General features: G+C 48.3%; 1 protein-coding gene across 3 annotated transcripts; it reads left to right on the forward strand.

Annotated features, from left to right (window-relative positions):
- Positions 1–341: 341 nt before the first annotated feature.
- Positions 342–22325, forward strand: MAMSTR (MEF2 activating motif and SAP domain containing transcriptional regulator). Of its 3 annotated transcripts, XM_029585547.1 has the most exons (13): positions 342–896; positions 6181–6246; positions 7127–7185; positions 7379–7451; positions 7648–7794; positions 9519–9676; positions 10156–10281; positions 17487–17743; positions 18212–18368; positions 18584–19186; positions 19513–19650; positions 20049–20103; positions 21198–22325. In XM_029585547.1, exons 1-13 carry the CDS (start codon positions 842–844, stop codon positions 21677–21679), a joined length of 2376 nt encoding a protein of 791 aa, XP_029441407.1. In that variant the 5' UTR covers positions 342–841; the 3' UTR covers positions 21680–22325. The 3 variants fall into 3 exon arrangements, with proteins under 3 accessions (XP_029441407.1, XP_029441408.1, XP_029441409.1); XM_029585548.1 differs by lacking the exon at positions 6181–6246; XM_029585549.1 differs by lacking the exons at positions 342–896; positions 6181–6246; positions 7127–7185; positions 7379–7451; positions 7648–7794 and adding an exon at positions 8092–8238.
- The last annotated feature ends 435 nt before the right edge of the window (positions 22326–22760 follow it).

Genomic DNA, 22760 nt, shown 5'->3' on the forward strand with positions numbered 1-22760 from the left:
AGGAGAGAGGTAAGTGCTGCTGATCCAGCACGGCATGCCTGCCTACTGTGGCACAGAGGTTTTTTTTCAGCAGGGGAGAGGATGGGAATGTTAAGTGTCATGGCAGGTGTCATTGCAAGGATCGAGCTGAGGAGGGTGTAGAGGGGACGCTACAGGAAAAGTGAAGCTGGGACAAGTGCAAAAGAGAGAGGAGAGACCGAAAGGGACGGTGCCAACCCTATCAAACTTCCCTTATAGTAAACTCAGTGAGGAGGGGGAGCTTATGGAAGCTAGCGCCCTCCACCTCCCTCCCCCTCACCACGAGCTTTCCCTAGCGTCAAGTCTCCTTTCGCTGAGCTCTCTCCTTTCTCTCTATACCCGGAGCCTTCCCACAACTGTCTCACTCCCCCACCACCACTCCCCTTCCCACCCTGTGCCAGGGTCATCAGTCGATGTGAGTGGGGAAGAGATCGAAGGACCCACCAGCCCAGCTGTGAGAATTTGACGCAGGCAGGAACACAGCCACTCATCACCCGCCCCCCTCCCCCAAAAGATATCCCCCAGACGTGAAGTTCCAGGCTGCCAGAGGAGGTCACCTGCAAATCAATCCATCCATCCTGCACTTTTGCCCTGCTCCTGGTTTCTCACGGCACTCTTGGTCGGGAACGGTGCAAGCCGAGTACTTCAAAAGTTCTTTTTTTTACCCCCTACGAATCTGACCGTTTTCTTACAGATTCATTATTATTTTTTTCACCCCCCTTCCCCTGGGGCTTCCTCTCTCTGCTGCTGGAAAGGGAGTCTGATATCAGCCTCCCCTCTTAACGCCTGCTCCGGATTGCCGGGTACTGCCCCGCACAGAAAGATGACACTCCTGGCCTCTGAGCGCTCGATGCTCATCCGAAGCAAATTTCGCTCCGGTGAGTGCACAGCAGGACTGCATGGGTCCGGGGAATGGTGGGGGCTGGGGAGGAGGAGGAAGGGAGGCCAGGGCTAGGATGGGGTTAAAGCGCACATAGCTCAGGTGTCCACAGGAGAGCATGCAGGAAGGAAAAAGCGCAAGGTGACTCCCTGAGAAGAGCCGGAAGAGAAAGAATAAGGGAGAGAGGCCGTGCAGGACAGCTCCCCAGTGAGAACCGGATGGGTATGGAGTTAGAAAAGAGCATGTCAAGTCTTTGATGAGAGCCAGATGGGAAGGAGTGAGAAGAGAAGCCTTGCATGATGCTTTCCTGATAGGAGCGGGATAGGGAGCAATTAGGATATAAGTCTATAGGTGATGACTCTCTGATGAGAATCAGATAGGAAGGAGGAAAAAGCCCTGCATGTGTGTGTGCGTGTGTGGTGGAGATGGAATTGGTTTGGGGTTCAGAGTTAGCAGGGTATGTGAGAGGAGCAGGACCCAGGCAACTCAGCCATGTCTTGAAGGACATGAAAGAAACCCCTCTGAGCCCTGCTTTCTGCATACAGCAGGGGGGGGGGGGTTGCTTCCCTGGTCAGGGCCGCACGTCTGGCAAGACGTCCTCTCACCACTCTTATTTGATGGAATATGCGAGGTTGCAATTCTGAATTGTTGCTTTCCATCCCCATTCCCTCAAAGACTGAAACAGGGGTTCAGGTGTGAGGAATGAGGCTCAGCACACACTGGCTGTTCTTTGCAACAGCAGCCTTCGAACCTGAAGATCGAACCATCTCAAAATCCATCACTGTCCGCTGTCCCTGAAACATACAGTCTTACAGAAGTCAGAAAATGCCATTCCTTCTAAGCCCAACATAATTATCTCAATTATGGTCACCTCATTGGACATTAACAATGAACATGTATTAGACATCTAAGTGTCCATATTCAGTCACTGTCCAGATAAAGTTTTATCCAGCTAACTTGCAGGCCGATACAGTACAGTGCGCTCCGATGGAGCGCACTCTTAGCCCAGGTTTGGACGCGCGTTTTTGACGCGCTAGCTTTACCCCTTATACAGTAAGGGGTAATTGCGTGTCGAAAATGCGCGTCCAACCCCCCCCCCCCCCCGAAACCAATAGCGCCCGCAACATGCAAATGCATGCTGATGGCCCTAATGGGTATTCCTGCACAATACAGAAAGCAAAATGTGCAGCCAAGCCGCACATTTTACTTTCAGAAATTAACGCCTGCCCAAAGGCTTAATATCATAGCGATATTAAGTTGGAGGCCCCAAAAGTAAAAAAAAATATTTAAAAATCGGCCCGCTGGTCGTGACTGCCTACCTTCTCCTCCAAATATCAATGCTGTGCTTATGCCACCATCTGTAACCATAGCAGGAAGCTCACTTTAAACCTGCACCAGTTATAATACTGCAATCACTGGAAACCTAACTTGTAACACGTTTTGATCTCTGGGCTAGAAAGGTACAATATAAACAAGCAATGAGGACGATAAAGAGGTTTATGCTACGGGGAGAGCTCCAGCGGAAGTGAAACATGTACATCCTGAGTCGGACTACAGATCCCTGACAGCAGGAATGACACTCTGAGCCTTGTGATCCTCGGTGTGCAAAGCTCCTAGAGCGCATGTGCATGCGTATGTGTGGAAATGCTGCTATAGGGCAAGAATGACGTGCATTTGTAGAGCTGAGTGTGTGTGTGGGTCTCAGTGCTGGAATAGCAGGAGGTGCTGCAGGGCAGGAGTGAGGAGCATTGGCAGAGCTGTGTGTGAGGGTCTCAGTACTGGAATAGCAAGGGCTGCTACAGGGCAGGAGTGAGGTGCATTGGCAGAGCTGTATGTGAGGGTCTTAGTATTGGAATAGCAGGAGGTGCTGCAGGGCAGGAGTGAGGTGCATTGGCAGAGCTGTGTGTGAGGGTCTCAGTATTGGAATAGCAGGAGGTGCTGCAGGGCAGGAGTGAGGTGCATTGGCAGAGATGTGTGTGAGGGTCTCAGTACTGGAATAGCAGGAGGTGCTGCAGGGCAGGAGTGAGGTGCATTGGCAGAGATGTGTGTGAGGGTCTCAGTACTGGAATAGCAAGAGGTGCTGCAGGGCAGGAGTGAGGTGCATTGGCAGAGCTGTGTGTGAGGGTCTCAGTACTGGAATAGCAGGAAGTGCTGCAGGGCAGGAGTGAGGTGCATTGGCAGAGTTGTGTGTGAGGGTCTCAGTACTGGAATAGCAGGGGATGCTGCAGGGCAGGAATGAGGTGCATTGGCAGAGCTGTGTGTGAGGGTCTCAGTATTGGAATAGCAGGGGATGCTGCAGGGTAGGAATGAGGTGCATTGGCAGAGCTGTGTGTGAAGGTCTCAGTATTGGAATAGCAGGGGATGCTGCAGGGTAGGAATGAGGTGCATTGGCAGTATTTTGTGTATGTGTGTCCCAGTACTGTAATCGCAGGGGGTGCTATCTCCCAAATTTCAATTTACTTTAATATTTATTAATCGCCTTGTCAGCAAAGCTGCACAAAGTGATGCACAAGATAAAACACAAACTTTAAAAAAGTCAATTAAATAGAATAAAAACATCCGCCAATCAACACACTATCCCAACCCAAGCCTCACTGAATACCCGGAGTCATCCCCACAGCAGCCTGCAACCCCCAAGAGAGGGCGAGAACAAGGACTGTCTATATAAACCTGCTATCCCCAACACTGCTTTTAGGACGTGCCACTCGTGTCACCGATCAATACCCATCTGACCCAGATTAAAGCTTAGAATTACCAGCGAGTCCTTCAATATGATTTCCCAGCAAATGGAGGGTGGCACTTTTTATTTATTTTACCCTGGCCTCCCACAATGGCACAGGCTGGCACTGCAGGTGAGGGTGAACTCCGTTGGAAAGAAAGCCGAGATGGGCTAGCAGTAGGGGAGGGGGCCCCAAGAGAACACGGCATGCTGGGGGCCTGCGCACTGAACAAGCTTCTACACTGCGACTGCCGCCCCCCCCCCCCCCCGTCACAGATGAGCACACGCATGGCTGCATGATAATGCAGGCATGAGCTGAGCCACATGTGGAGGTCCGCTAGTCTCCCGCCACCACCCCCCCGGAAACACTGCCTATTTCCTGCCAGCCTTCCCCCCCCCCCCCCACCAGGGAGAAAGGCAAAGGCCAGCCCCATTACACCTAGCCTGCCACCTGTGTTCCAGGACCTGCAAATTGTGCCTCGGCTGGGCTCAAAAATGACTTCACTAGGTTTCATTTACAACCAGACGTTCCCCCCCTTCCTTAGCACTGAGATTAGTCAGTATTCCCAGGGCACTCCAGGATGGACACCAGCACACAACTCATATCATTACTGGAAGTGTGCACGTATGAAGACGTCCCCAACAGGGAAGCCCCTGTGTGTGTATTCCCTGGAGCGGGGCACTGGTAGAGAGGGGTGAGGTACTGACGGTGCTGGGGACTGAAGCAATGCTGGGGACAAACCCCCCTGAGAATCTGCAGGAAAGGGACGGTGCTGGGTTAGGGGGTTTGGATGTGGTATTTTCTGCCTGGATAAGGAACGCCTCTGTGAGCATGGGGTTTAGATGGGGAAAGGGGACTGTTTAGGTGGCTGCCTTGACTTGTTCTTCCACCTCACACACTTCTGAAGTCCAGAAATGTGCCTGAGTTTATCTCATCACAATGAAATTTCTTGACCGGTCTGGAATTGGGGAAGGATTATTTCATTTGTCAGCCCATGTGATGGGAATAGGGAGAAGGGGGATGGGGAGGGGTGTTTCTCTCTCTCCAGTTACAGTCTGTCGGAATAAATAGCCCTTGCCGTCACTGTGAGGCACTCAGCTGCTGGCCGCAAACACTGGCCAGGACGCAAGTGTGCGAAGCAGGCAGCTAGCCTGAAATAGGAGCTCCTGAACAGTAACCCCCCACACCCTCACTGCCTGCTTCCAGAGGGACAAGATGACCTCACACAGATAGTAGTGCACTGCCTGTTGTGCACATACATGAAAAGTGCAAAGCGCAGAGTGAAGGAGGCACGTTAAATTCTGTCAGAGACATGGGCAAAATGCAGAGAGCGCAGGGGCTGGAAATACCAGAGGGAGACTCCAGCAAAATGCAGAGAGCGCAGGGGCTGGAAATACCAGGGGGAGACTCCAGCAAAATGCAGAGAGCGCAGGGGCTGGAAATACCAGAGGGAGACTCCAGCAAAATGCAGAGAGCGCAGGGGCTGGAAATACCAGAGGGAGACTCCAGCAAAATGCAGAGAGCGCAGGGGCTGGAAATACCAGGGGGAGACTCCAGCAAAATGCAGAGAGCGCAGGGGCTGGAAATACCAGGGGGAGACTCCAGCAAAATGCAGAGAGCGCAGGGGCTGGAAATACCAGAGGGAGACTCCAGCAAAATGCAGAGAGCGCAGGGGCTGGAGATACCAGAGGGAGACTCCAGCAAAATGCAGAGAGCGCAGGGGCTGGAGATACCAGAGGGAGACTCCAGCAAAATGCAGAGAGCGCAGGGGCTGGAAATACCAGAGGGAGACTCCAGCAAAATGCAGAGAGCGCAGGGGCTGGAAATACCAGGGGGAGACTCCAGCAAAATGCAGAGAGCGCAGGGGCTGGAAATACCAGAGGGAGACGCCAGCAAAATGCAGAGAGCGCAGGGGCTGGAAATACCAGAGGAGACTCCAGAAAAATGCAGAGAGCGCAGGGGCTGGAAATACCAGAGGGAGACGCCAGCAAAATGCAGAGAGCGCAGGGGCTGGAAATACCAGAGGGAGACTCCAGCAAAATGCAGAGAGCGCAGGGGCTGGAAATACCAGAGGGAGAAGACAGCAAAATGCAGAGAGCGCAGGGGCTGAAAATACCAGAGGAGACTCCAGAAAAATGCAGAGAGCGCAGGGGCTGGAAATACCAGAGGGAGACGCCAGCAAAATGCAGAGAGCGCAGGGGCTGAAAATACCAGGGGAGACTCCAGCAAAATGCAGAGAGCGCAGGGGCTGGAAATACCAGAGGAGACTCCAGTAAAATGCAGAGAGCAGGGGCTGAAAATACCAGAGGGAGACTCCGGGAAAATACAGGGGGCTAAAAATAGCAGAAGAAAATCCAGCAAAATATAGAGAGCTCTGGGTAAATAATTCTCTCCTACACACACAAGTAGGGACAGACTGCATCTTTTTCTTATCTTTCCTGAGCTGGGAGTGGGGTCACTCGCCTGTGCCATCCCTGATACTGATGGGACGGGTTCTGGGCAGGAGGGTGACCACGTGAGACACTGCGACCTGTCCTGACCTTGCTGCCTCTTGCTTTACAGTTCTTCAGCTGAGGATGCAGCACCGGCGCTCCCAGGAGCAGCTAAACGAAAAGAACCTAATTATACGTGAGTCAACCTGGAGATACTCAATGGGAGGTTTCAGGCCCCAGCACTGTCTGTCCCTACCCACCTCCCCAGCACTGGCCTCCATCCTGGTGATACACAGAAGGGCTTTAGTCCCCAGCACTGTCAGTCCCTCGCCCTCCCCTGGCACTGCCCCCATTCTGGGCATACACAGGGGCTTTAGTCCAAAGATGCCAGCTCTGTGGGTGCTCTGCACCCCTGATATTGAGCAAACTCCTTCACTGTGACCAGAGAAGGGTCTCATTTGTGTTGAGTTTCACGGCTCCAGTCATTTAAAAAAAAACAAACAAAAAAAAAACTGGCTCCTAGGCTTTCCCCAGCACTGTCAGTCCCTCACCCCTCCCCAGCTCTGCCTCTATCCTGGGTATATATAGGGGGGGCTTCAGTCTTTGGTGCTGTCATTATGGTAGTTTATTAACAATTAATTTTCAAACAAGGTTGCAGGTAGGTAGCAGGGTTACGGCTACAGCTCATACTTTGCAAATTAACTAGCACAGATTATTACATGACCAAGTCACTTCACCCGCCAGTGCTGTACAAACAGACTGCAAGCCCTCTGGGGGGGCTGCCACACCCGAATGTAATTTTCCTTGAGCTATTAATGAAAAGACCCGAGCTAAACCTAAATAATTAAAAATATTAAAAACCTGCCCTTTTCCTTTGCATCTTTGTTGCTGGGATGGACATGGGTAGGGACAGACGGTGGGGTGAAAGAGCATTTTTTTTTTTTTTTTTTTTTAAAGACAGGTCATTTTGCTTAGCTTTGAGAATTGGCCCCCCCATATACTTTTCATACCTTGTGTTTTGGCTCTCGGAAGTACATTCCTCTCAGTTATGTTTTGTTTTGTCCTTTTATTTTTAGCTTTAAATAAACCACATACAGCCTTTCCCGAGCAAAGTGGAAACCTGGGACAGAGCCGGGTAAGCGAAAGCTGCACTGACTTTGCCGTGTTCTCATAATATCTTAGGAAGAACCTGAAAAGTACTGGACAAAGCAGTCAATAAAATCAAATTCTAGCTCGGTTTGGTTTATACAGCGCCTCCCACTGGGAGAGGCTGGGACTTCTTGCCGTAACTTGAAATGATTGGGTTCTGGATTTTCTCTTTTGTGCAGACAGACTTCTTGAAGTACAAGGGACAGAACAGACCCCACAAAGTGGGACCTTCCAAGATTCACTTTTCTGATGGTGAGCATTAAGTCTTAAGAAGTTTCACATCAGAATTTTGGCCTGGCACCTCAGTCCTGACCCACAGCGGACCCCCTCCCCCACCTTACACACACACGTCTGCCAAGGCACCTCATTCCTGCACTGCAGCACCCTCTGCCATTCCAGTACTGACCAGAACCGGCTTTGTCTGATTGGCCATTTCCCCTTTGTGCAGATCTCCCGGCAGATTGTGAGGAGAAGGAGAAGAAATGTCGCCTAGCGGAAGACCTCAGCGTGAAGATCCTTCATCGGCCTGGCCCGCTAGAACTGGTGAAAAAAAACATTCTTCCCTTGGACTCTGGCATCAAAGATGCTGTGAAGGGCAAGTTTTCCTTGGCTCTCTTTTCCCCATAATCCCATGCTCCCAGAAATGGAGTTCTCCCCTATGGGCTACGTAAAGACTTCAGGTCACTTCCACGGTGACCACCATATTTGCAAGAGGACAGTGGAGGGGGGATGTCGCAAGCACATTTGGTTGCTGACTGGCACTGCATGCTTCCATCTAGTTTATGCATGAAGTCACGGTATGCACACCTCCTATTCTTCATGTCACAATCCAGCCCCATGGATTGTATGATGTCATCCGTGGCCAAGGCATTATTAGCCTGGATCAGTCAGGCACAATGATTTCCCAAAGATGGCTTCCTGCTCTGGGGAAGGGACCGTATAGGGAAGCAGTGTCATGAGATTTACAGATAACACTGAAATGAAGAACTTAAGTTGTCCTTCATGATAGTATTGCTGCCTCAGGGTCAGTCTATAAAAGGTGAGCGGTCACTTTTCTCATCTAAGGAGCTATAGTTACATAGGTATTCCTCAAGGGTTGGCCTTGTCAGCTATACTTTTTAATATCTTTATGCAATCACCGGGGTCTTTGATGAAATCACTGGGGCTGGTTTACCAACTGTACACTGACGACGTGCAATATTTTATTCCTAGTATCACGCCAGGAACATTTAAAAAAATGTTATGGCCGCATTAGAGAGTGGTGCTTGACTAATCAAGTAACACTAAATGAAAGTAAAACTGCAACCCTATGGGCAGGGAATTTAGAGCATCCTTTCTCTTCAATAAGTAATGATGGGGTACAGAATTTTCAGATTTTGGAGGCAGCATGTAATTTGGGAGTAGTAGTTGATAGGAAGCTATCATTTAAGAGACTCATTAGAAAGGTTTCAAGGGTAGCTTTCTGCGTAATTATTTAACACCTATGGATTTCAGGCTGGTGGTCCAGGTCTGTTTTGTGTGCTTTGGACTAGTGTAATGCATTACATACAGGGTTACTAAAGTATTTAATAAAAGCAGTACAGCTGATTCAGTCTGGGTGGGTTAGGGCTATGATGAGGAATAGATGCGAAACCATGCATGAAACTGCTACATTGGCTGCCAACAGCCCAGAGGGTTCAGTTGAAAACGTAGACCATTTGGCATAAAGTTGTTTATGAGGAAGATAATTGTCTAGCAGAGCGAATATCTGGCTATGTTCCAGGGAGATCATTGCGATCGCAAGCTCAGAAATTGCTCGATAGTCCTACGGTGAAAGATTTTAGACTGGCGTGTACTGGGGGGGGGAGAGAAAGCTTTTTCAATGAACACACCAGAGATGTGGAACAAGCTTCCCTTGAAATTGTGTATGGAAAATGACAAGGTTTTCGGGAAGAAATTTAAAAAAGTTTCTTTGCTTGCAGGCTTACCCAGAATGATCTAAGGTAGTATATGATTAGGGGATTATGATCATGCTGTTATATTTTGTGTTTTGTATTTTAGTTGTAGGATTTAAATGTTTTTTGTATGTATATTGTTACCCACACTGAACTATGGAGATTTTGCGGGTTATAAAATTTTAAAAATAAAATAAATAGGGCGACAGTGGTCATCATTGGCCACCAATCTTGCTTTGTGGCCGATGTAAAACATTTCCCTTGCTATGCCTCTCAAAAAGGTCAGGATGGTGCAACCCATGTTATGAATTCCTAGTTTTAGGAACATTACCTGGCACCTGGAATGACTATTAATCCAAAACGGCTTTTTAAAATTTTGAAACAGACCAGATGCAGCTCCCGTCTTCCTCCTCTGATGTCTTCTCTTTTGATGACGATGGTACCAGCTGCTCCTCGTCTTCAACTTCTCCAGATCAGGGCTTTCCACCCTCTCCGGGACCAATGAGGTACCCATCTCCCACATCCTCCAGCCCTGGCCTTCAGGTTTGTGTCTCTCTCTCACCTCCTCTTTGGTTTTCTCTTAAATGAAAGAGTCCCCATGTGTGATGTCTGGCAACCTTTTAGGGTGTGTTCATACTCTGCCTCTATCCCAGAGAAAACTGCTCTATCAATACTTCCTTCCTTATACATTTGTTTGCAGAAAGGATAGGGCAGAAATCCCAGTTTTGGGTTATCTGGACCTCTCTTTAACCCCTACTTGCCTTTCCCATCCATATCTTAAGGGGTTAACTATCTAGGGACTGGCTTTTTTTTCCTGCTTGAATTTTAAGCTTGTGTTTATTGTTTTAATTATTTTTTAAATTACTGATTTACAATGGTATATATATTTATTATTCTTGATTGTAATCCTGCTTAGCACGATCCATTGTTATAAGCGGAATATAAATATTTTAAATAAATATGAAGAAGATAATTTAATAGACCATGTGTGTGTCATTTCTCTCTTTTATGGCTTCATCCAGCTGGACCTGCCCCGAATTCCTGAGGCAAGCCGGCAGATGGCGGTGTCTGGTTCTGAGACAAGTGCCCTGGCAGCCAACAGGCCAATGGGCAGCCTTCCGGTGCAGGCAGGGGTGGCACTGCCTAAGGTATGCTGGGCAGGAGCAGGGTGGCGTTAGAGTAATACTGGCAGGACTGGAGCGAGGGTGGGGTATCATTCCTACTAAACGTAATGCAAGCTCCAACCACCAAGTGGCAGATAGGTAGGCTGTAGTTAAGAGTCCATATCTGTCCTCATCTGCTGCCGCGGCACGCTGGCCATCCTCATCTGTGCCAACAAACTTGCACTGGACTTTAGCTGGGATAAGCCCATATTGTCCTACCTTTCGCCTTCCTTTCCTCACTTTGCCACCTTATCTCATGTTAACCTGGAGAGGCTGATGCAGTCCTAGTTATCCCCCCCCCCCCCCCAGCATGTAGGGAAATGCAATTCTTACTATCAGCTGGGCTGAGGCGGTCACCCTCTGTCCAGACCACGACTACCCACTATGCCTATCATCTTTCATGCCACAGGTGTTCTCCATGGACAGCAGGACAAATCAGCCACTAATCTTCCTCTAATCTGAAAATAATGGACTAGGACATTTTTTGTAGAACTGTAGGAGGGTAATTCTATAGACTCTTCCCTAGAGCAGCGAGAGCACAGATAGAGATTCTCCCTCAGAATCGATTGGAGAATCCTTGCTGGTGGTGGCGGCGGAGAAATTTCCTCCTTAGGAGATCTAAGAAGCTTGAACCTCCTGATAGGGAGCAATAAGAGACTGAACAAGACTGTGCAGAAGGCCTCTAGAACAGGGTGTGTGGTAGGAATGTACAGCCAGGAAATATTCGTTTTTACTTTTGTTTCCTTTCATTTTTAATGTTTGGGATTTCTTTGTTCATTTTCGTTTTAGTGTGCACTAAATCTATTCAGTGAGCAGTAAAACAAAAATGAAAACCATAAAAATGCACATCCCAAGTGTGTGATGGTATTAGGTGCAAATGAATGAGAAATTACTACTTACCTGATAATTTCCTTTTCTTTAGGACAGTCAGATGAATCCAAAACAAGTTGGTTATGCACCTCTACCAGCAGATGGAGACAGAACAAAGCTGAAGTCACAGTACATATACTCCTGCAGTGACATCAGCCTACCAGTATTGTCTTCAAAAGCAAATGTGGACAGACAAGCAAAATTCTTAATTAAAATCAAGTAACCATTTCAATAGTCAGCCAACAGGAAATACTGAGCTCAGACAAGAATGGATAAGCATGAGTCTAGGGACTGGATTAACCCTTACCAGAAATCCCTGTAACACACAGTCACACAAGAGGACCATAATACAATCATTCGGCAGCCACAGCAGGGAAGCTGGATTCATCTGACCGTCCTAAAGAAAAGGAAATTATCAGGTAAGAAGTAATTTCTCATTTCTTAGCGTCCAGTCAGATGAATCCAGAACAAGTGGGATATACCCAAGCTACTCCCAAATTGGGCGGAAGGCTGCCCGCAGTCCAGTCAAAACCGTACGTGCAAAGGCCAACATACTCCCAGGTCCGAACATCCAGACATACCTGGAAAAGGTGTGTAAGAAGGACCACGTAGCAGCTCGGCAAATATCAATAGGGGACAACAATCTAACTTCTGCCTAGTATACTGCTTGAGCGCTAGTGGAATGAGCCCTAATCTGATTAGGTAACTGCTTCCCAGCATCCACGTATGCAGCCGTGACTGCCTCCTTAATCCAGCGAGCTATTGTAGCCCGCAAGGCTGGCTCTCCCTGTCTAGTACCAATGTGAAGAACAAACAGGCGATCTGACTTTCGGAAAGGCTTAGAAACCTCCAGATACCTGACATTATGTTTCTTGACATCCAAGGGTCGTAACAGACAATACTCCTCTGCATCTCTCTCTCTGTCCAGAGACGGCAGGGAGATGGACTGATTCAAGTGAAACTCAGTGACCACCTTCAGTAAAAAGGAAGGAACAGTACACAGCTGTACTGCTGCTGGAGTCACCTGAAAGAATGGCACATGGCAAGACAAGGCTTGGAGTTCAGAAACCCTACGCACAGAGCAAATTGCCACATGGAATACAGTTTTCAAGGTCAGTAACTTCAAGGACAGGGTACACAGTGGTCTAAACGTAGGGCCTGCCAAGAAATCCAATACCAAATTAAGACTCCAAAGAGGCACCGGAAACTGCAAGGGAGGATGAAGATGGTTCACTCCTTTCAGAAAATGGGCCACATCAGGATGAGCCGACAAGGATCCATCATTTACCTGACCACCGAAACAGGCGAGAGCCACTACTTGCACCTTCAAGGAACTGAGCGTCAAGCCGTTATTCAAGCCATCCTGCAAAAATTCCAAAATGAGCAGAATCTTGACTAAGGAAGGAAGAGTACCTCAATCCTTACACCAGGCCTCAAACACTCTCCAAACCCGCACATAAGCCAAGGAAGTGGAAAACTTTCTAGCTCTCAGTAAGGTGGAAATGACAGCCGCAGAGTATCCCCACTTCAGCAAGCGAGCCCTTTCAAGGGCCATACCATAAGATAAAATAGAGTCAGATCTTTATGAAGGACAGGTCCCTGCTGCAACAGAGTCCTGTGCACCGGGTGTTGAAGAGGCAAATCCACCAGGAGCCTCCGCAGATCCACATACCATGGTCTCCTTGGCCAGTCTGGGGCAGCCAAGAGCACCATCCCTCTGTGGCACTCGATCCTCCAAACCAATCTGCCCAACATGGGCCATGGAGGAAAGGCATACAGTAACTTGTCGTCGGGCACTCCTGCACTAGGGCATCGATCCCCAATAACTTTGGATCTCTCCTACAGCTGAAGAATCGTGTAACTTTTGCATTGTGTGAAGTCACCAGAAAGTCTAGGAACGGAAGACCCTCAGCAGCCCAGAATCAGCTGAAATGCCTCATCTAAACACCCACACTCCTGGATTCAGACTCTCCCTGCTGAGAAAGTCTGCCCTTATGTTGTCTCTTCCTGCTATGTGCAAGGCTGAGATCATCTTGAGATGAATTTCTGCCCATTCCATAAGTTGATCTATTTCCAGTGACATTTGTTGGCTCTTGGTACCTCCCTACCGACTGATGTAAGCCACAGTCGTTGCAATGTCAGACATTATTCGGACCGATCGACCTTGCAGCCTGTTGCCGAACTGTAAACATGGCAACCAGACCACCCTGGCTTCCAGAGAGACTCTTCTGCATTCCAGTGCCCTTGCACTATCAGCTCCTGATAGTGAGCTCTTCAACCAAGGAGACTCGCATCCATTGTCAGTACCAGCCAGTCTGGTGGGGCTAGGGAGACTCCCCTCCTTAGATAATCCGCCTGCAGCCAACACTGCAGTTGGGAGGAGACCTCCATCAGCAAGTGGAGCCAAATCAAATAGTCCTGAGACTACGGGTTCCACCGAGACGGCAGGGAATGCTGCAGAGGATGCATATGCGCCCGCACCTGTGCCCATGGTACCACATCCAGGGTTGCCGCCATTTAAGCCAAGTACCTACAGATAAGACCACACAGTTGGGCGCAGAGTGTTCATCAACAGATGGAGCTGTGCCAGCAACTTCTAAATTCGAGCTTCCGGCAGAAAAACCTTGCCCAGCTTTGTGTCAAACAAAACCCTGAGGTATTCCAATGACTGAGCAGGCTGAAGACTGCTCTTGGCCAGGTTCACCACCCAGCCGAGCTCCCGCAACAGGGAAGTCACCTTGCGGCTCTCTTCCAGCGACTTGCCGCGGATCAGCCAGTCATCCAAATACAGGTGTACCAGGATTCCATTCTTTCTTAACTCTGTCAAATTACTACCATTACCTTGGAAAAGGTTCTGGGAGCGGTGGCCAGACCAAAGGGCAGCACCTGAAACTGAAAGTGGCGTCCCAGAACTGCAAACTGCAGGAAGCATAGATGTTCTAGTTAGATGGGAATGTGGAGATTCGCCTTGGACGAATCCAGAGAGGTCAGAAATTCCCCTGCCATTATCACTAAGCGCAATGTTTCCATGCAAAAATGCCTCACTCGCAGATGACGGTTGACGCTTTTGAGGTACAGAATGGGACGAAAAGAGCCTTCCTTCTTTGGCACTATGAAATAAATGGAATATCACCCCTATTTTCTCGAGACATGGACACTGGGACCACAGCCCACAGACTGAGGAGCCTTGCGCCAATGTACCCTCCACTGCCTGCTTCTTCTATGGGGAGTGGCAGGGAGACTCCATGAACACATCCCGAGGAACACTGTGAAACTTCATCGCATATCCTTCTCATATCACCTCCAAGACCCAATGATCCGATGTGATCTTGACCCAACTCTGATAAAAGAGAGAGAGGCGTCCCCCATCTCCTGTTCCTGGCGGTGGGTCGGCAAACATTAATTGCAAGGCTTATGAGGTTCCACTACCCGAGCCTGCACCTCTTCTGGGTTGTCAGGGACGAAAGGACTAAGACCTACTGAAGGGTTGAGCCGTCTGAAAGGTCGCTCTTCTATAGGATCGAAAACACTTGGATCCTCTAGCACGACCTCTCATGTTTATTTATTTATTTGTGTTATTTATTTATTTGTGTTAAAGGAGCGCTGCACCTGCTTCTTATCCTCCGGCAAACGAGGAACTGGAGATTCACCCCACTTACTGGCCAGTTTCTCCAACTTGCTGCCAAACAAAAGCAAGCCATTAAAGGGCAATTTGAGGAGGTTAGCCTTGGAGGTCACATCGGTTGACCAATTTCTCAACCATAACTGACACCTGGCTGCTACTACTGAAGCCACCCCTCTGGCTGAAGTGCAGACCAAATCACAGCCTGCATCTGCCAAGAAGGCAACAAGTGGTTCCATAACTGCCCTGGAGTTTAACCCCAGAGAGAAGCAAACAAGAGTGAGCCACCAGGGAACAACAAGATATGATCTGCAAGGTCATTGCCACTGCTTGAAATGCTTGCATAAGGATAGTCTCAATCTTTTTGTCAAGGACGTTCCTCCTTCCACGGGAATAGTGGTCCACTTGGAGACTGCACACACAAGTGCATCTATCTTCAGAAAATAAGCACTCTCTTACCACTGGATCCAAAGGGTACGACCCTTCTAAAACCCGACCCCCTTTAAAATTAGCCTCTGGGGCGCCCCACTCAAGCTCAATCAATTCTTGAATGGCCTCCATCACGGGGAAAAAAAAAAACAAGAGGCTTTACACAAGGAAACCAAAATGGGATTTCTCTTTGGCTCAGATACTGAATCTGCCCCAGGAGCGCCAAGCATGTTCAAGGTCTGGGAAATCAGAGCTGGCAGTTCATCTCTATGAAAGAACCGTGACATAATTCTAAACAGTTCTAATCCGGGGGGAATTTCACCATTCTCAAGAGAGTTAGGATCGGCGTCATGATCCATGCAATCCGGATCTCTATCCGGAGGTCCTGCTGCCGCTCTAGGAGTACACTCCAACGCTTAACAGACGGTCCAGGCAAGGATCCTATCTGCACCTCTGCTCTGGGAGCACTGGACAGGGCTGAGGACTGCACCTGAAGAAAGGATTGCAACCCCTGAAAAAAATTCTACCCATGAAAAAATAGAAGTATCCAGACCAGAAGGTACCTGAGGTGTACTCACTGAGCTAACTTTCCCTGTTGAGGAACCAGTTAGAGTTCCAAAATCAGGCACCCTACCTGAGTCATCTTTACCCAGACTTACATCTGGCTAGGAAGAACTAGGCTTCGTGAAATCAGAGGAAGCCTTAGAAACCAGCTACTGGACCAAGGCACTCGTCTGAGGAACCACGGAAATCACCTCAGGAATTCTTATTTGTAGGAGGGACCATTTGGTTTCACTGCAGGACAGCGGGGCAAATTTATTTCCCTAATTTTCCTTTTCTTTAAAATGAAGCAATCCCTAGTGGGGAGATTCACATCCACCATCTGCTGGAGACGGAGAACAATGGCAGGCTGTCATCACTGCAGGGGTATATGTACTGTGACATCAGTTTGCTCAGTCTCCCATCTGCTGGTAGAGGTGCATAATCCACTTGTTCTAGATTCATCTGATTGGACACTTAAGAAAGAGGATTTAGACATGCGAGACAAAATCCTCTTTTGCACAAGCGAGTGACATTCAAGAACAGAAAGCAAAGGGATCAAAGGCTGATTATTAGTGAACAAGTCCGACGCTGTTATCAAAAGTGCAGTGGAAGTTCTAAGAACTAGAACATCAGTGCTGAGAGGAAGTATCAGTGCCAAGAACTTTTGGCTTCATACGTTTTGTCACCAAAGTGGAAGATCTTCGACAGCGCAAGCCCCGCTGCACTGAAGATGGCACCAGCCCTTTGCTGACAGCAGTGCTATTTATTTTGTGCACTAAGCGCTGAAGGGAAATGTTCCCTTCAGCGGGTTCCCTTCAGTGGGTTGCCTTCTCGCTTACTTTTCCGGTCAGCGCAATGTACGAGAGGAGTCTTTTCTGCATCCCTATGAGATTCTGGGTAGTGATCTTCTTGAACAGGAGCCTTCCTTTTCTGATTGGGGGGGGGGGGGGCGGGAAGGACATTTGAAGCTTCAATTTCATGTCCCAGAAAGTTCTGGCTCTTGGGGGGGGGGACTTCATGCCACATGGCATTGTGAAGAGTCATGCATCGGACCCAGACATTTTAAACCTGTTATGAAGGTCCCAACTAGCCATCTTATGTCGACATTTGGTGCAGAATTTTAAAGGTTTCTTTCCTGCTCTGGCTGACATCTCAGAAATGGTGAAAAAGAACAAGGAGAAAAAGAATAAAGGTTTCTTTTAGTAGGGGGGGAGAGGGTCTTTATATAGCAAAAAGTCAAGAGGAGAAAAAGGACAAGGGAAACAAATGTAAAAAAAATGAATAAATGTTCGAATTACTCAAAAACATGGGGCGACAGTGAAAGCATGTGCCAAACGCTTGACCGTCTGCAACCCTGGACAAAACAGACTGAGGAGACTCAAAAGCCTTTTTCGTATTCATCTCGCTAAGCTCTATGAGTGCACATTTTCTCTGGTTTTTGTCCCCACAGAACCAATGCTTCCACCCCACAAAACAGAACTCCCTTTTCAAGAGAAGTAAGGGGGTCAAATCTTCCGCCTGCTCTTGGCAGCCATTTTCCTTTCCTTTTTGAGGGGCAGCGTTAGAGAGAGAAAGGCAGTCCAAAAGGTTTTTACTTTTTTGGTTTAGAACTGGTTTCTTTTCAGCAGGGTGGCTTGTTTGCTATTTAGGTGACAGCTGATCCGTAAAGGGTGGGCTATGCTCTTCTGACCGGGTTCACCTCTATGGGCTTTGCTATCCCTTTCAGGTCTCGGCCAAAGCTTCGGAAGCGGGGAAACCCCCCCGGCAGAAGAAGCCCAAGGACATGAAACCCAAGGTGAAGAAGCTCAAGTATCACCAGTACATTCCCCCGGACCAGAAAGTGGAGAAGTCCCCCGTGGCCATGGATACGGCCTACTCCCGCCTGCTCCAGCAGCAGCAAATCTTCCTTCAACTGCAGATACTAAATCAGCAGCAGCAACAGCAGACGTTCTGTGTGCAAACAGTGCACCCCCTTACCACCAGGTAACAATAATGATAGAATATTTATTGCTCTTAAGACATCTCACACTTCAAGGTGAGTTACAAATTACACATCTTCAAGGTGAGTTACAAATTACATATACATAAAGTAACATCAAATACATACAAGAATCAACTCAAAACAATACAAATCAGTAAAAAACAAAACCCCCTCACCACTAGGTTACAATGACCCCCTCTTATACACAGCTTGTGAACCTGAAAACTTCCCTCACCACTAGGTAATAGAGGAGCCCCACCAGGGTGAAACTGCCTCACTACCAGGTAACAGAGAAGCCCCTACTACACCCAGAGTAACTTCATCACCACACCAAGTACCCCCCCCTTACTGAAGTAGGGATGTATTTTAAGCAGTTATGATAGGGAGAGTATGGGGGCTTCTGCCACTGCCTGAACCCATCAGCCTCTCACCAGTAACCAAGCATCTTTCTCTCTCTTTGCACGTTTCAGTCTCTCGGCTGAGCAAGTGATCAGCTTTGCGGGCTCTGCTACAGCTGCCTCCTCAACCATCAACCTCTCACCCTCAGCTGCCACAACAGCCACCACCCCAACCTCACCGGTCCCGTCTAAACCTGAGCTCCTGCCCGCAAAACTGGATGACCTAACGGTGAGTGTGTCCGGAGAGCCACCTTGGTGGCCAGACCTTACAAGCAGTTGAGAGTAGATGCGCTCTTGGGACAAGGAAGCTTGGCTTACTATAGATCCACTAGGTACTGCTGATAAGTTAACGGATGAAACCCCCCCATCTACAGGAGTCCAGCTCTCGAAATAAATCCACTCCCCTCCTTTGTTACTCTAAACACTCCTCTTGTTGCTCAACAGGTGTCCGAGCTCCGTCAGCAGTTGCGAAAACGAGGGCTTCCTGTCTCGGGCACCAAGCCTGCCTTGCTAGAACGACTAAAGCCGTATCAGATCCCCTGCAGCAAGCCCCCTCCAGCACCCATCTCTGGGGCCAGCCTGATCACCCCCATGCTGGAGGTACCCACTTTCCCAGCTCCACTAGTGTCGGATGGCTCTTTGCCCACGCTCTGCACTTTTCAGACAGTGCCCTCCCCAGCTGCTGGGGAACTGGCCTTGCCAGATGGCATGGGGGCACCTGCCGAGGTGAAGGAAGTGGCGCTGTTGGCCTTTCAGGAGGACCAGGCGCTGCAGGAGAAGCAGAAAGTGATTGAGAACCTGACCTGGAAGCTGAAGCAGGAGCAGAAGCAGGCAGAGGACCTGAGGGTGGAGCTGGAGATGCACCAGAGGTTGAAGAACCGGCACCGGGCAGGGGAGCAACTAGCACCAGGGACAGCACGGAGCACGGACTTTGGCAACCTCTCCCCCTCCTCCCCTACAGCTACAGAGTCACGGTTCTTGTACCCTCTCCCAGGAGATGCACCAGAGGAACCTAGGCCAGGCACACACTCAAGCGATAACTTTGTGGTAAGTCAAGCACCTGGGGCAGATGGCTTTACATGAGATGAAGGGGGACAGCAATGGGTGTACCAGCAGAGAGTGACAGAAGGAAAAGGGGGTGTGATAAAGACAAAGAGGAAGAAAAACAGACTATTTTCCGTAGCCAAATCTTGCCTTTATATGCCTCCAAGAACCAGCAAAATAGTTGGACGGATGGATAGACCATGCTGTGATTAGACTATCTCTGCCTGTGTCTGTCCCTTTGAGAGAGAGGAACAGAAGAGGGATGATAGGGTGCATGATCAGAGAAACACACACACTATAACAAATGCCTCTATCTGACCCCTTCTCAGGTCTTGTGTCCCCCATCCTGTGAGTTTATAAGACCAGACTTTGAACTTCCCCAGAAGATCACAGCCAGTCCCACGAGTTCAGGGGCAGGGGCCCGGTCCCTGGAGGAGGAACTGCAGGAAGCTATCCAGAAAGCACAGGTGAGAATAGAAGGGAATTTAGCATGTCAGCCACATGGAGACCATTGGCATACCTATATTGTGCCTAAGAGCATCAAAATTAATCTCAGAGGACACAGTATGGTACAGATGTGAAACTGGAGAAAGTTACTTTTCGTCATGGATGCTATTCTTTGCAGGTCTAACCCATGGATCTTCATTATAGTGCCCCTCCTCCATTTTGTGCCATGGATTCACGTTATGAAGCTCCTCAACTTTCTGCAGTGAATTCATGTTATACTGTGCCCCACCTCTATGCCACAGATCCTCATCATGAGCACCCCTCACCCAGCCCTGTACTACAGATCTTAATTACACCTCCCCCCACCCCCTCCACAGCTCTATGCCAAGGATTCACACTGCTCTTTAATGTTTTACAGCTGATCCCGAGTCAGTCCATCGAGGACATTCTAGAAGAGCCCCTTGTGTGTACAGGTGAGGAGTTGCTGACATTTCCGGTCTTATTACCCACTTCACCCCCCTTTCTCACTCCTCGGACTTGCCCCCATGCTCTACGCTACCACCCCAGCCTCTCTTGTTGTATGACAACAACAGAATCCTAATGATTGCCCCATTTAACCCCCACCCCGGAATCTAAAAGGAGGTGCCTCGATCTGTCCACACTAGAGGTGGCTGCAGATTGTGACAGACAAAATGTGCGTGTGTACGTATACACACACACACACAAACTCATCAACAGGTCTGTGCTCAAATTCTTCCTAGAGAGAACCCCTGCAGGATGCTGAAACTTATTTTAACTTAATTTCTCGCTCTACCCTTTGGGTGCCGAGTTGCAATAACATAAATCCGTCAAATGCACAAAATATGTTCACAAATATAATCAGCAGCAAATACACTAACAATGCACCCAATACAAATCCACCCACTTCCTCTAGCTCCTTCCCATTCCCAATGCTATTCATTCCACCTCCAACACCCCCATTACCTACCCTAAATAATCTCACTTCGTAACTCAATTTACAACCAAATATTCCAAACTATACCCATGCAGCATTACTCCCTAAAGATTTGAAATGATCAACCTCCAAAGGCTTCCACGAAAAAGCCATGCTTTCAATTTTTTCTTTTTTTGGAAAGGACAAATAATTCAGTTCTGCTCACAGATCCAATGGGATATTCAATAATCTAAATGTATAATAACCAAACGCTGAGCGATAGACAAGCTTAGCTAAGTTAGCCCTGGCACAACCAGCACTAAACATTGCTGTGAAGAACAAAGTTTCCTTGGTGGAAGATAATCTACTAGAAGGTCCTTTACAGAAGGCATGGGGGTAACTTTACACAGAGGGGAAAGTTACTGCCCTAAGCAACTTGCTGAGCAGACTGGATGCTCTATCTGCTCTCATTAACTATGTTACTATTGGCTAACTAAAAACAGATAAAGAAGATCTCTAATGGTGCTGTATACATTTAGGAGGTGTAAATCATCAGTGCAAACCCTTGGTACCCCAAGGGTTAGAAACCAGAGTATTTTCAACCCCCTTCCATCCTCTCCCTTCTTGTTTCAGAAGCGCTGGTGCCCACGGACACTATATTGGTCGAACCCCCATCGGCAGAGAAGCCTCATCGGGAACTCTCTCCCTGCCACCAGCAGGCAACCCCACCAAAGCGAGCCAGGCATAACAGCAGCACCCACCTCCCACCACCACCACCACCGACTTCTCTTCCCCTACTGCCACCGCAAGCCACCATCTTGGAGTTTCCCACCTCTGGACCCTATGACTTCCTGTCTTCCCAGGATGGACTCTCAACAGTATTCCCCCTTGACCACCTCGAGCTGCCACTGTCCCCAGATCGCCCACAGAGCAACGTGGGCTCCTCTTCCAGGGTGACCTTCGACCCCGTTGACTGGCTGGAAACACTGACCTCGGGCTTGACCTCGGGCTTTGGGCCTAGCAGTCCGGTTGAAACCAGCATCTTCTCCACTGACTTCATTGACTCTCTGGACTTCACCGTGAATAGAATGATAGACCAGTGGAGCACTTGTTAAAATTAATATAAATGGACATGAGGAGAAACCAATGAACCTAAACTCTCTGTCTCTGCCTCCCTGTTCCAAGGAAATTTTAAGAAAGAAAATCTTTCTTGAAACATTTAACATTTTTTTTTCTGCGCTCTCTCTTCAGGGCCTCCTAAGGAGGCCTGGAGAACCATGGACAAAATGAGGGAAGACTAGATTGTCAAGGAATCCAGAAACCACCAACATCTTGGATGGAACTAACTTTTTTTTTTTTTGTGAAGGCCCCCATGGAAGCTGTTGCGGTATATTGGTGCAGGGGGGGGGGCCAGGAAGTTGTTTATTCAGCATGGGTGGGGGAAAATGTTATAGTGGTTGGGGATTGTTACTTGAAGCAAAATGAATGCCGATCGCGCCCGCCACCACAAACACCGCTTTGCTAAAATGGGCCCTTCCCCGAGTCTGTTGTGGTTTGTCTAAGGTCCCGGAGGGGTGACAACATAGGAGGGGAGTTGAATTTCTCACTTTTGAAGCTTGGCTGCCTGGCTACTGAGGAAGATGTGACAAACCAGAGCAAATCAATGCCACTGCTACAGCGATTAAACCTATAAGTAATCAATCAATCAAGAGCTGCTGCTCAATCGCTGAAATATAGAATTACTCAACTTTCAATGCAACCTTATACAAGCTTATTAAATAAATATTGTGGGTAATTTTATGACACCTTTTTTTATGCAATATATATTTATGTTGAGATGTTGTGTGTAAGTGACTTAAATATTTATATTCCCTCCACTCCTTTATAAATTTTTAAGTCACTTACACACAACATCTCAACATAAATATATATTGCATAAAAAAAAGGTGTCATAAAATTACCCACAATATTTATTTAATAAGCTTGTATAAGGTTGCATTGAAAGTTGAGTAATTCTATATTTCAGCGATTGAGCAGCAGCTCTTGATTGATTGATTACTGAGGAAGATGGCCACCTCACCCAAGTCAACCAAAATGGCCAATGCAGTCCTGCTTTTGTCTCCCTGTTGCATTCAGGGAGATGTATTTAGTTAAAGGTTTTCCTGGAGTGGGGGTGGAAGAGTAACTACAACTCCA

This window comes from Rhinatrema bivittatum, chromosome 19 (assembly GCF_901001135.1).
Source record: "Rhinatrema bivittatum chromosome 19, aRhiBiv1.1, whole genome shotgun sequence".
NCBI lineage: Eukaryota > Metazoa > Chordata > Amphibia > Gymnophiona > Rhinatrematidae > Rhinatrema > Rhinatrema bivittatum.